The 13,291-nt window shown below is 43.3% G+C and overlaps 1 protein-coding gene across 1 annotated transcript in view; it reads right to left on the bottom strand.

Annotated features, from left to right (window-relative positions):
- The window catches only part of NUP98 (nucleoporin 98 and 96 precursor), a 1,998,548-nt gene that overhangs the window by 584,419 nt on the left and 1,400,838 nt on the right, over positions 1-13,291 (bottom strand). The window contains exon 18 of the mRNA XM_044072823.1: positions 11,703-12,099. Coding sequence (XP_043928758.1) covers positions 11,703-12,099 — 397 coding nt within the window. The remainder of the gene's footprint in view (positions 1-11,702; positions 12,100-13,291) is intronic.

Here is a 13,291-nt window from a genome sequence, read left to right as displayed (position 1 = left end):
TTATAAACTCAAATGCTATAGAACAACTTGTTACCACTCCCACAAGAGGGGAAAACATACTGGACCTGATCATCACCAACATGGGGACTCTATGCTCCAGACCAGAAGTGTATCCCTCACTGGTAAGATCAGACCATAAACTAATCTCACTGGATATTCACATCCCCTGCCCATAAAACCACAGTGAAAAACTTCTCTAAAGCAAATTTCACACTCCTCAAAACTGAGGAGGAATCCTTCAAAGCCCCTGGGCCTGTGGAAAATACGTCCCAGACCACAGAATCCTTTATAAACGCATTCTATGAACACCTTCAGTAATGCATGGATCATGCGATCCCAAATAAAACCAAGACCCAATCCTCCAAAGGCAGACGTCCTGTCTGGTGGACCCCAGCCATAAACAAACTATACAATAGAAGGAGGAAGCTACTAAATGATAGAGCAAAATTCCAAAAAGGGAAGGCATCTCTGATCAGTATTAGCAAAAAACTATGGGCACTCATAAAATCGTCTAAGGCCAGCTTCGAGAGAAAAATTGCACAGGACACTAAGGATAATCACAAGGCTTTCTTTAGTTATGTTAGGAACCTGGGTGGTAATTCCCACATATGCTCAAAATTAGTCCAAAATGACAAAAAATACACTGAACCCACAGACATTGCACACATCCTAGCTGACAGGTTCAGCGCAAACTTCTACCCCCCCCTCCCCACCAAAAGGGCAAATATCTATCCCAGCAGAGTGCTGTCCCCCTGACATCTCAGACGCTCAGGTAAGAGCCGCCCTCTCCAAAGCAAAAAACACAGCATCAATGGGACCAGACGGTGTCCTGGGCTGTGACCTACATGAACTCCAAGAAGAGCTAAACCCAAACATAAAACTACTGTTCAATCTCAGCCTTACTACAGGATATGTACCCAAAGAGTGGCGTACAGCAACTGTGGTCCCTCTCCACAACGGTGGTGCCTCAACGGATCCTGGAAACTATCGCCCCATAAGCCTGACTAGCTTGGTCTGCAAAGCTATGGAAAGGATCATCATGGACCTCATAAATAAAGATATTGGGGACCTACAGACACTGGATCCTACCCAGTTCAGCTTTGTTAAGGGCAGATCCTGCCTCTTAAACCTGGTTGATTTCTTTGAAACAGTCACCAAGGCCATTGACGAGAGGAAGGTGGTCCACACAGCCTACCTGGACCTCGCAAAAGCCTTCGATACAATACCCCACTTGGGCATTATAGATAAGCTCACCAGCTTAAATATAAACCCCTATGTCACTAGATGGGTTGCAAACTGGCTCAAGGACAGAACCCACATGGTTAGAATTGCTGGAGCCATGTCAGACTCCAAACCAGTTACAAGTGGCGTCCCACAAGGCTCAGTCCTGGGACCTCTTTTGTTCGGTATATATTTCTCGGAGGTACAGGCCAACACAGAAGGACTGTGGCTGACCAAGTTCGCAGATGACTGCAAACTGGGCGCCATAATCGACTCTCCAGCCGACACAAGCATCCTCCAAAAGGGCCTCAGAAACAGACAACTGGTGCCAGAGCCATGGCCTCAAGCTAAATGCCAAAAAGTGTATAGTCATCCCCTTTGGCAAAAACAAAGTGCCCACAAATTACCACATAGGTGGTAATCCATTAAGTACAGAAGTAGTAATTAGGGACCTGGGGACCCAAATTGATAGCAATCTCTCATTTGACAACCACGTGGCCAAAGTGGTTAGAAAAACATTTTATATAGCCCACCTAATCATGAAGGGATTCACATCTAGATCAGGGGAGGTCATCGTGCCTCTTTACTCATACCTCATCAGGCCCATAATTGAGTACAATGCCCCTTTTGGGATGTACCTTACCAGACACCTGCAGCAACTGGAAAGACCCCAAAAGTACCTCACCAAGAGGATCAAAGGGCTCAAACAGATGCCATATGCTGCCCGGTTAAAGAAACTCCAGCTCTACTCAGTGGCATACCGCCTGTTCAGAGGCGATCTGTGCCTGACGTATAAAGCCATGTCCAACCCGGAATTAATGGACATGCTGCACCTCAGAAAATCCAAATCCCATCGAACTACACGCTCGAGAAACTTGAACCTCAGCACCGAAATAAGTAGGACATGCTGGAGGGACAGATTCATAACCCAGAGGCTCCCTTCACTCTGGAATGAAATCCCAGTCCAGGTTAGGCAGAGTCCCTCCATTGACTTTCTTCAAGAGGAATCTTGATGAGTGGATGGGAGATCGTAGGTTTACCCCGGGTATCACTTCTGTGTCACTGTTAAAGACAGAGGCACAGTATACTAACCTCAAAAAAGGGCATAGCAAAATTAATTTAAAATGGGTGGCGAAAGCCAAACACATTCTGGCTAGGCTTATAAATGCCCTAGGGCAGATAGCCTAGTATGAACCTATGATATAGGAGACCAAGGGGTCAATCATGGAGAAGAGTCTCTCAGTGATTCCTCTAGTGGAAGGATCAGGCCAAAGAACTTGCTGCACTTGTTGACGGGGGATGCAAAATGGCTACAGCATGGCTGGCCCCATTGGATAAATATCTTTTCCTCAATTTTTCTGTTCACAGACCTCTCGTGAGGTAATATAAAGGATCTGATCAACTTGTCTGCCATCAAGTTACATTTCCCTGGAATGTGCATTGCTATCAAAAAATGATTGGATGACATCACCAACTGCCACACACTCAGAGCTTCTAGATATATGGGGTAAGATCTTGTTCCTCCTCGTTTGTTGATGTACCAGACTACTGCCATATTGTCCATCAATCGCAGCAGTCCCTGAAGGAAGAGAGTCTTGAAAGGCCTGCAATGCTAGAACCACTCATTTCTAGGACACTGACATGTGCTGGCCTCTTCTGGGTACCAGGTGCCTTGGACTGTCTTTCCCAAGAAGTGCCCCCACCCACCCAAACTGGGATATGTCCATGGTCACTATGGTCTTGGGGATGAGAAAGTGTGAATGGGCAGCCTTGTGAAATCTGATTTGAGCAAATCCACCACCTCAGATAACTTTTGCATATCCGAGATGTTTTTGATCTGGATGGACAAAGGCTGGTACAGAACGGACCACTGACTTGCCAGGAACCATTAAAGAATTCTCAGATTCAAAGAAACTTTGCCATTTAGGACCACACAAGTGCAGCCTAAACAAAATTACAAATGTCAGCTCACCAGAGAAATGCACTGCAAATAGCAGATACAGCAGTATCAAAGAATAACATAAGAAAATAACATGTATGACATGCAAGAGGTAGTTCTCATTACATTAACACATTCAATACCCATTATCCAGTGATAAATAATAAACACCCACCACAAAACCCTACACATAAGAAAAAGAATAAATAGAAACTAGTGAATAGCAGCTGTTTAGTTACCATATTGCACTTGTTAACCTTAGACGTGACTCGGTATAGCCATCATATTACATAATAGTAATCATACCGGTGATTGCTCTGAGCAGCAGGATTAAGTTTTTAACGTATCATGCATTATAGCTGCTGTCTGTATTTATTTATTAATATTAATAATTCATATGGTGTCATGTCAATGGTATTAGAATTATTGCAGTGAACATTGACCCTAATGCCTACAAAATCAGTTGAGCTGACCGTGAAGAGTTTTGAATGATCTTTCTGACTTGAAATCTTATAGTTCTGTACCCTTGGCAGTGGAAGAGAGGCTGTCATTGACACAGTATCGAACAAGGCTCCTATGAATTCTAGTACTTGAACTGGTTCCAATTGACATTGACTGTAATGTCTAGGTAAGAGCACAACTGAAGTACACAATCTCTTGCTTCAATCAGTAGATGCCTGGTCAGAGCAGTAATGAGCCAGTTGTCCAGGTAAGAAAAAGTACAGTTGTGTACACTTACCATAAATGCAGATGTTAGAGTGTGCATATTCACTGTAGCAGTCATCACATTTGGGTCATCTGCTTGCAGTAGCCCTCAGTCGGCCTGATTATCAACCTCTTGGGTCCTGCGTCGGTTGCTGTCTCAACTTCCATGACGTCAGGTAGTCAGGGGTATAAAGCATGCAGCCGACGCCATTACATCAGTTTTTCTTGCCCCAGATGTCAGGTGCCCCCATAATGGGAAGCAATTATATACAAGGTTACACCCCCCAACAAAAAAGCAAATACACCAAAAAGCTTTAAATACAGTAAACAAGAACAGAGGTATAGTCAACAGAAGTCAGGGGGCTGGGAGGGAGGGTAACCAGGACTGCAACAGTGAATACACTTGAACATCTACATTAATGGTAAGTGCACACAACTGTACTATGTTCTTCGTGTTTCACTGTTGCAGTCATCACATTTGGGTAGATTCCCAAAGCTAAGGATGGGAGGAGGTAATTAGATAGCATTAGGACCAGCTATAAGGCACTGCAACACTGCAGTGGCAAAGCCAGCTCTGGATTTAGAAAAAACTGGCAAGTGGTAATGCTTGGTGAAGGTATGTACAGAAAGTACAGTTGTGTACACTTATCATAAATGTAGCTGTTCGAGTGTATTCACTTGTTGCAGTTATCACATTTGGGTTATCTGCTTGCAGCAGCCCTCGGTCGGCCTGATTAAAGTCTTGGGTCCTGCGTCGGTTGCTGTCCCTTCTTCCATGACGTCAGGTCGTCAGGGGTATAAAACATGCAGCCGACACCATTATATCAGTTTTTCTTGCCCCAGATGTCAGGTGCCCCCTAATGGAAAGCAATTAAATCTATAAATATACAAGGTTATACCTCCAACAAAAAAGCAAATACACCAAAAAGCTTTTGAGCATAATAAAGGAGAGTAGAGGTATAGCCTAACAAAGTCGGGGCTGGAGGGAGGGTAACCAGGACTGCAACAGTGAATACACTCTAACATCTACATTTATGGTAAGTGTACACAACTGTACATTGTTCTTCGTGTTTCACTGTTGCAGTCATCACATTTGGGTAGATTCCCAAAGCTAAGGATGGGAGGAGAAATTTAGATAGCATTAGGACCAGCTATAAGGCGCTGCAAAACTGCAGTGGAAAACCCAGCTCTGGATTTAGAGAAAACTGACAGATGGTAATGCTTGGTGAAAGTATGTACAGAACTCCAGGTAGCAGCTTCTAGGGTGTCCCCGGTAGGTACGCCTCTGAGAAAGGCTGTAGAGGTAGATGCAGCCCTGGTTGAGTGGGATCTGATCCCCTGTGGGATAAGTTTTCCATGGTGCTTATAGCAGAAGTGAATGCAATGACCTATCCATATGGAGATAGTTCGCTTTGAAATAGCTTTCCCCTCTGCCCCTGCAGCAAATGCCACCAGCAGTTCAGATTTCCTTTGAGGTTTAGCCCTGTCCAAGTAGAATCTAAGTTGTCTGTGCACATCTGAGGAGTGCAGTATCCGTTCCCCTTTGTTCTGTGGATTAGAAAAGAAGGTAGGCAAATGAATGGACTGATTAAAGGCCACACTTTATACCACCTTTGGCATGAAAGAGGGATTGGCCCTGAGTGACACCCTGTCCGCATAAGAGATGATGAAAGGCTCCACTGCCAAAAGGGCCTGTAATTCAGATAACCTTGCTGAAGTGATGGCTAAAAGGAAAGCCATTTTCCAAGAAAGGAATTTTAAATCTGTAGTAGCAGCTGGCTCGAAAGGAGGAAGGGTGAGTTTCTCCAATACAAAGTTAAGGCCCCAGGCTGGAGTTGGAACTCTCCTGGGTGGTCTTAAATTTTTGGCCCCTCTGAGGAACTGCTTGAGCAGTGGAAGAGAGAAGAGGGGAGGGTTCTGTGTTATAATGAGCTGAAATGGCTGAGGCGTGAATTTTTATTGAGGAAAAAGACAGGCCCTTGTGAAGCATCTCAGTTAAGTATTGTGAAATCTGAAGTAAATTGGGCACTGCTGTGCTCATCCCCTTGAGACTGGTTCCAGGCACAGAATCTTTTCCATTTTTCAGCATAAGATTTTCTAGTACTAGGCCTCCTTGCCTCTAAAATGACACCCATCACTGATTTACTGAGGGATGGGTAAAGGACAGCTTAGGTAATTAGCCAGGCTGCTAGGTTCAGTGTCTGAAGCTGAGGGTGCAGAATCTGGTTCTCCTGCTGAGGCAGCAGGGTAGGAGTCTGAGGCAGGTGCCATGGGGCCAACAGTGACACTGCGCAGAAGGAGTACCAGTGTTGGCGTGGCCAGGCTGGTGCAATCAAAATCATCCTTGGTTTGTCTTGTTTAATCTTTAGTAGTACTTTGGAGAGCAGAGGTAGAGGAGGAAAGGCATAAATAAATAAAGCTGAAGGACACAGCATCCACTTTCCAAACTTGTCTGTGGGGTGTCCTTGCACAAATTTTTCCAATTGATAGCTCTGGGGGGAGGCAAACAGGTCTATATCTGGGCTCCTCCATCTGCTTGTCAACATGTTGAAAATCCTTGGTTCCAGTTTCCACTCGGGTGGGTCCATGAAGGTTCTGCTTAGTCCATCTGCCAGTGTATTTAGTTTTCCTGGCAGGAATTGAGCTTGTAGATGTACTTGGTAGCTCAAGGCTGTGTTCCACAATGAATCCAAAGAAAGAGTCGAAAAGGAGTTCAGAAGCTTAATACACCACACAGTTTCTGCACGAAATGAACGCTTTATTAACCATCCGCGTTTTCGTCCCCAATGGACTTCATCAGATACATAAGCCCTAGTAAACATTCATTAATATACTTTATTTCATTTCATTTAACCAATCATTTAATACTTGTTAGTTCAAACTAACAAATGAACTTGCTTTATCAATTAACAATTAATTAAACTTGTTCCTATTTGTTTAAATAACACTATATGTATTAATTTAAAATCAAATAAATTATTTAACAATCTTTAATAATTAAATACTTTAAAAAAACATTTTCCAATTATTAAAAACATTAATTGATAAAGCAAGTTCATTTGTTAGTTTGAACTAACAAGTATTAAATGATTGGTTAAATGAAATGAAATAAAGTATATTAATGAATGTTTACTAGGGCTTATGTATCTGATGAAGTCCATTGGGGACGAAAACGCGGATGGTTAATAAAGCGTTCATTTTGTGCAGAAACTGTGTGGTGTATTAAGCTTCTGAACTCCTTTTCGACTCTTTCTTTGGATTTATTGGTTTTTGTGGAGGAGTTGACCGTTTTGGGATTTTCTCTGTGTTCCACAATGCCATGGCTAGTCTGCAGAGGGGGTAAGAATGTGTACCCCCCTGCTTATTTATGTACCACATAACAGTGGTGTTGTGCATCTTTACCATTAATTGTCCTGGAAGAATGTGGTCTTTGAAGGCTGTCAGAGCATTCTGTACAGCTAACATTTCTTTATGATTGATGTGAAGGTGCATTTGAATTGGGTTCCATTTGCCCTGAATGCACTTCCCTGCCAGGTGAGCCCCCCATGCATAGTCTGATGAGTCTGTTGTTAGGGTTTGGGCAGCAGGGGGTAGTGTGAATGGTAGTCCCTTGTTTTGGTGGCAGGCCTCTGCCCACCAAAGGAACTCTAGATGTAGACAAGGAATGACAGGAATCATTGCTTCTAGATCCTGAGAATGTTGACACCATAGGCTTTTTAGATACCACTGTACATTCCTCATATGCAGTCTTGCATATAGAATTAGAAGAATGCAGGAGGCCATGAACCCAAAGGCTTGTAGTATTTGCCTTGCAGATAGCAGGGTTTTTGTGACCACTTGTTTGAAGTAGATTGTCAAGTGAATTTGTTTCTCTGGCATGAGGAAAGCCATCTGGGAAGTTGTATTCAAACTTGCTCACAGGAATATAATTTGAAAGGGTACTAGGTGTGGTTTCTTTTCGTTTATGGTGTACCCCAGACAAGTTAGCACCCTCTGTATAAAAGCCAGATGATTCAAAAGTATGCCCTGGTTTTCTGCCTGAATTAGACAATCGTCCAGGTATTGGTATATTTGAATATTTCCTTGCCTGCAAAATGCAATGACTGGAGCTAGGCACTTTGTGAATATCCTGGGCGCAGTAGATAAGCCAAAGGGCAGTGCAGAGCACTGATGGTGCGTGAAGCCTGCTTTGAAGCATAAGTAACTTCTGCAAGATTCCCTCAATGGGATGTGCAGGTATGCTTCCTTTAAATTTAGTGTTGCCAACCAGGCATCTTTGCTTAGCATATGAAACAACTGGTGAAGAGTCAGCATTTCTAATTTTGGAATCACCAAAAAGGTGTTTACAGTAGGCAGGTCCAGGATAGGATGCCATGAATGGTCTTTTCTGGGTACCAGGAAAAATCTCGAGTAGAAACCTTATCCCTTTTTCTCTTCTGGTACCAACTGAATAGCCCCATGCTTGAGAGAGAGAGTACTTGCTTTTGGGCCTCTGCCCATTGCTTTGGAGGTAGATCCGGCCAACCGCTTGGAGTTGGTGACGTGTGGAAGTGAAATCTGTATCTTTGGGACACTACATTTAAAACCCATTTGTCCTGGGTAATGAGTGCCCAGTTCTTTGCATGAAGTGCAATCTTTCCCCCAAAGGGGCAGTCAGTTGAGAAGGGCTTGGACGTTTGAAAAAGTAATTGAGACAGTTTACCATGGGGGGGGGGGTTATTACTCCCAAATTTAGAAGTGGAGGCCCCCCACTGCTTAGTCCTGTGTCTCCCCTAGGACTGAAGCCTGGGTGCTCTGCTGGATCTGGGATTGGACTGAGGTGGTCTGGAAGAGTACCATTTTCTTAGAAGGCCAATGCCTACTAAATCTTGGAGATTGTACTTGTAAAAAGTCTTTAACAGTTTGCAAAGATTTAGCTCCCCCCCCCCATCTTTTTAAGAACTTCTTCTGCCTTGATGCCAAACAGGTGGCCCTGATTTAAGGGAGCATCCAGTAATTTCACTTTAACATGATATGGCAAGGATTGCTCCTTAAGCCAAGCATGCCTTCTAAGTACAGACCCAGTTACCGCAGTCCTGCAAGATGCCTCTAGTGAATCAAAACCACATTGCAATGTATGTTTACTAACTTGTTCAGCAGAATGCATAAAATCTTGTAAATCCTTATTTTCAGCACAATCAGGAGTCAACATAATTTTCTGTTTAAGCAATCCAATAAAATGCAGCTGATACTTTAACACATGAAACTGACTATTCAAGGCCCTAATGGCCAAAGTTGCAGAAGTGTATACCTTCTTTCCCCATCTATCCAGCGGCCTGGAGTCTCTATCAGAGGGAGTAGGATTTTTGGCAGTAGTAGCTTTAATGCCCTTGGGTCCCTGTGAAATGGTTTCAGGATCTGCAGTAGAATTTTTGAGAAGGAACTTGTGAGAGTCAGGAACCCGGTAATATCTATCAGGTTTTATGGAAGCAGGGGGTACAGAGTCAAGGGCCATGTTAGATTCTGAAAAGGCATCATCAACAATGTCCAGTACAGGAGGTATAGCTAAAAGCCTGTGCTGGGGCAGGAGTATGAAATCCCTAAGCCTCTTTTTAGAATCAGAGAAATCCTGACTTTCCCAACGAAAAAGCTCCCTGAGAGTATGCAAGGTTTCATCAAAAGAGAAATCCTCTGGGGGGAGCAGAGGCAACAGAGTCCTCAGCATCAGAATCCTCATAGGTAGATAAGGGTAAATCCTGGTCATCAGAGGAAACAGAAATTTCAGAATCCTGGTCAGAAGTATCATAAGCAAACTCAGTCCTAGGTCTCTTAGAGGGGGAAGGTTGGCTTACCCTGACTAAAGTAATAAGGTCTTCAGTCATTCTTTTCATTTGTTCTTTAGACATAGAGGCCTGACCATGCGGTCTGGGCGTCAGTTTTCTAGGCATGGTTCGAGTTTTAGGCCTTGAAGAAGAAGATGGCGCCGGTTTAATAATCAAGTCAGTAGGGCCTGAATACACCCTCAGAAGCCAGTGCCTGCACAGCGCTCCGGACCCATCCAAGGTAGAGACATCCGCAGGCTCCACAGTTGAAGCATCTCGCGGCATACCGGACTCCGAATGGGTCTCAGTAGAGGCCTGCGAATCTGAAGTAGCGGGTATCAGGGGATGCGAAAGCACCTCACTGAGTACCGGCAAACTGGGTGGCCTGTCTCTGTATTTATCTTTATGTTTCTTCGGAATGTCGGTAGTCAGATGGCTTACCGAAGACATCAGGATAACTGAACTGAGCACCAAAAAAATTAGAAGCGCAAATATACAGACGACGGATAGTTTGTGGTTTAAATAAGGCACAAAACAGACAGCGAGGTATGTCGTGGTTAGGGCCTAGGCAAGGAATACAGTACGAATGAAAATCTTTGAGGTATTTGCTTTCCACAAGAAATGCAATTACTTACTTGTACTAACATTGGTTTAGAGCAAGAAAAAAAGTTTCCCAACGGTGTACTTAGCTTTTAGTTGAAGACTTCGGTTCTGAAACTCGAAAACGAAAATTTCAGGAGTCGGCCGACCGGCACTTGTGAACTGCTTCTGCTTCGGGCACCGCACGGCAAGAAAGACTGATGTAATGACATTGGCTGCATGTTTTATACCCCTGACGTCATGGAAGAAGGGACAGCAACCGACGCAGGACCCAAGACTTTGTTAATCAGGCCGACGGAGGGCTACCTGCAAGCAGATAACCCAAACGTAATGACTGCAACAGTGAAACATGAACATCTGAGAACCAGTACATGGCAAAAGGTGACTACACCACATTGGCACAAACTACCTGCAGCAGAGTGCAATACCTTCCAGAGGAGGAAAGGAACTAAGAATTTGGGTCAACCTCCCATTCTTGAGCACTTTTTTCCATCACTGTATCAGAGACAACAGAATGAAATCCAGCCAGAGGAAAAAGTTTTGGAAGTCACCAAGAGCGATCCTGGTGATGGAAGAGTGAGTGCATAGGGCATAAACATTGATTACAGCCCATGCACGACACTGAACAGAACTTTGAAAAAACATTTTTAGTTGGCATGGGACAGGCAAAAGCCCACTAAAGGACAACACCAATGCTGAAGCTACACACCACATATCAAAGGATCACAGGTGAAATAAAGACCAAGACAGGAAGGACCTGCCCTCCATCTGCTGCAGTACCTCAATGCACCTGTAGTATCAATATAGTTGTCAGTTTGTTTAGCTGCTGACTGCCCATCAAAATCATCACAAAAGGCAGGAAATCTGATAGCAGATGAGCTGAAAGAACAGTGAAAGGACTTCTTATGGCAAAGTATTTCTGCTGAAGGAATGCATTCCCTCCTTTACTGTTTCGCCAAAGAGTAAGACCAAGAGTACTGCTCCTCCTGCAGCTGTGGCATAGTCCCACAACAGTTTTTACAGTGTTTGAGAAAGAATGGTGTTGCATATCAGAGCAGGCATATAAATAAACACAATTAAAGACCATGTAAAAGTTACAATTATGCAGTAATAAAGATGATTGTGTAACTTATACAGATATTTTTTCCGTTAAAAAGCCTAGACCAATCGTTTTACTCTACATCTGAATGTCTGTGTAATCTTGTCAGGCAAATACCAACTAACGACTTTAGGACAAATTCAACTACTGACTGCCAACTGAGATGACAAAATAAAATTCAATGCAATATAGGCTCAGGCACTGCTCTGAGTCTGAAGGAGGTCAGCCTGCCATGACATTTCACAATTTTTTTCTTGAAAACCTTGGCCCAAAATATTTAGGGCTTCACGTTAGACTTTTGCTTTTAACCAGTTTCTGAACTTTGACTAGTACTTACTGTTTAACTCCAGTGAAGAAGCCATATCCATCAGTGTCTGCAGAGTGATTCTGAACTATTTCTGTTGACTTCCTCAAAATATCTCCACTGTGAGTGAGAATACAGCTAGGACTCCAGCCCACACGGAAAGAACGACCCATAAACAGAGCCATGTCCATTAAGAACTTGCCTTTCTTTACGGTGACTGACTTCTTGATGGGCACTAGCCCCTGCTGTCTTCGTGCCCCAATTGTTTTCAACTGTAACTCAGAGGCAGGAACAGGCAGAGGTGCAGGCAGAGACCAAGAAACAAATGAAGACTCAGTGGTCAATGACTTTTTCTTTCCAGTGGAATTTTGAGGGTAGGATCTGAAGGGGGAAACTTCTGACATGTACTTCGATTGCAGCAAGCCAAAAGCTAAAGAAGAAACAGAACAAACACTAAGTACATTTCCAGTACTTCCACAGCTCGTTTAAAATACAGCTGCCCAATCATCCTTTCATCCAGTATTAATTTTTTAGTGCTTAATGACTGTCCACTCCATGTTGTCCTAAGAGCACCTAAAAGTATACTCTAGCCTTTGGTTAACTGCTTTTGAAACAGAAGCCAAAGTCAAAATAGGAAAATAAAATGTGCAACTATACTGTCCTACCCCTGCTATGTGTATGTAAAAAAAAAAACAATAGCATCACAGAAATACAAATCCTAAATGTCTTCCAAGGAACTCATTCTGTATAGTCTAAGAAAGCAAGTCCCTTTTAACTACAGTCCTGACAAAAGCAGTACAGTTATGTAAGGTACTTATCCTAACAGTAAATATTCAATGTGAGGTCAGAGTAAATCACATTTGGGTAGAAACACCTTTTTGTTCCATACTTTTTCTGGTTGAACTTTTCAACAGCTGTGTTCATGTCATCTATGAGGACCAGTGCTGGTCATGTTACCACTTTCAAAGGAACCCTAGGCTCTTATGTGACTCAGTTGAGCAAACATCATCCTCCTGTTATTCAAGCTTTCTGCTCATCACACACAAGGCTATTTGTTGCAGGCAGCTGTCTATCTTAATAAACTCAAGATAAAAATAATAAATGTACAAGGAAAACGCACAGCCAAAACCATGTACAGAAATTCCTAAAAGAAAAGTACATACATACCTCTACACCAACCACTCCTTGAAAAAAAATATCAGTTGTGTACAATCTTTCCATTACAGTAGATACTGTTCTCTTCACTGTTGCAGTACTCCTTATGTAAAGGATCTCCTGTTACGGATAGCCCAACAACTGGCCAGTATACCAAAGCCTTTAGAGTTTACAGGTGTTGTACATCACACATACGCTCCCTGCGCAAAGCATAAGGCATAAAGGTGACAGAGATGTACAACACCCAAGAAGAGAATGTCCCTAGGGACCAGGAGGAACATGGGCATCCTGAAGGAGGAAAAAGAAAAGAATCCCCAGCCAAGACGGCAATTACAATAGAGCAGAGCAGAAGGCATAGGAGGGAGAGAGCGAATACTGCAACAGTGAAGAGAAGGACATCTACTGTTATGGTAAGATTTTACACAACTGCACTGTACACTTCTATATCATTGTTGCAGTACTCCTTA

Source organism: Protopterus annectens, chromosome 5.part1 (genome assembly GCF_019279795.1).
Source record: "Protopterus annectens isolate FY-2018-M chromosome 5.part1, PAN1.0, whole genome shotgun sequence".
Taxonomy (NCBI): Eukaryota; Metazoa; Chordata; order Ceratodontiformes; family Protopteridae; genus Protopterus; species Protopterus annectens.
The sequence above is the reverse complement of the archived record's forward strand: the minus strand, read 5'-3'. Positions and strand labels throughout refer to the sequence as shown.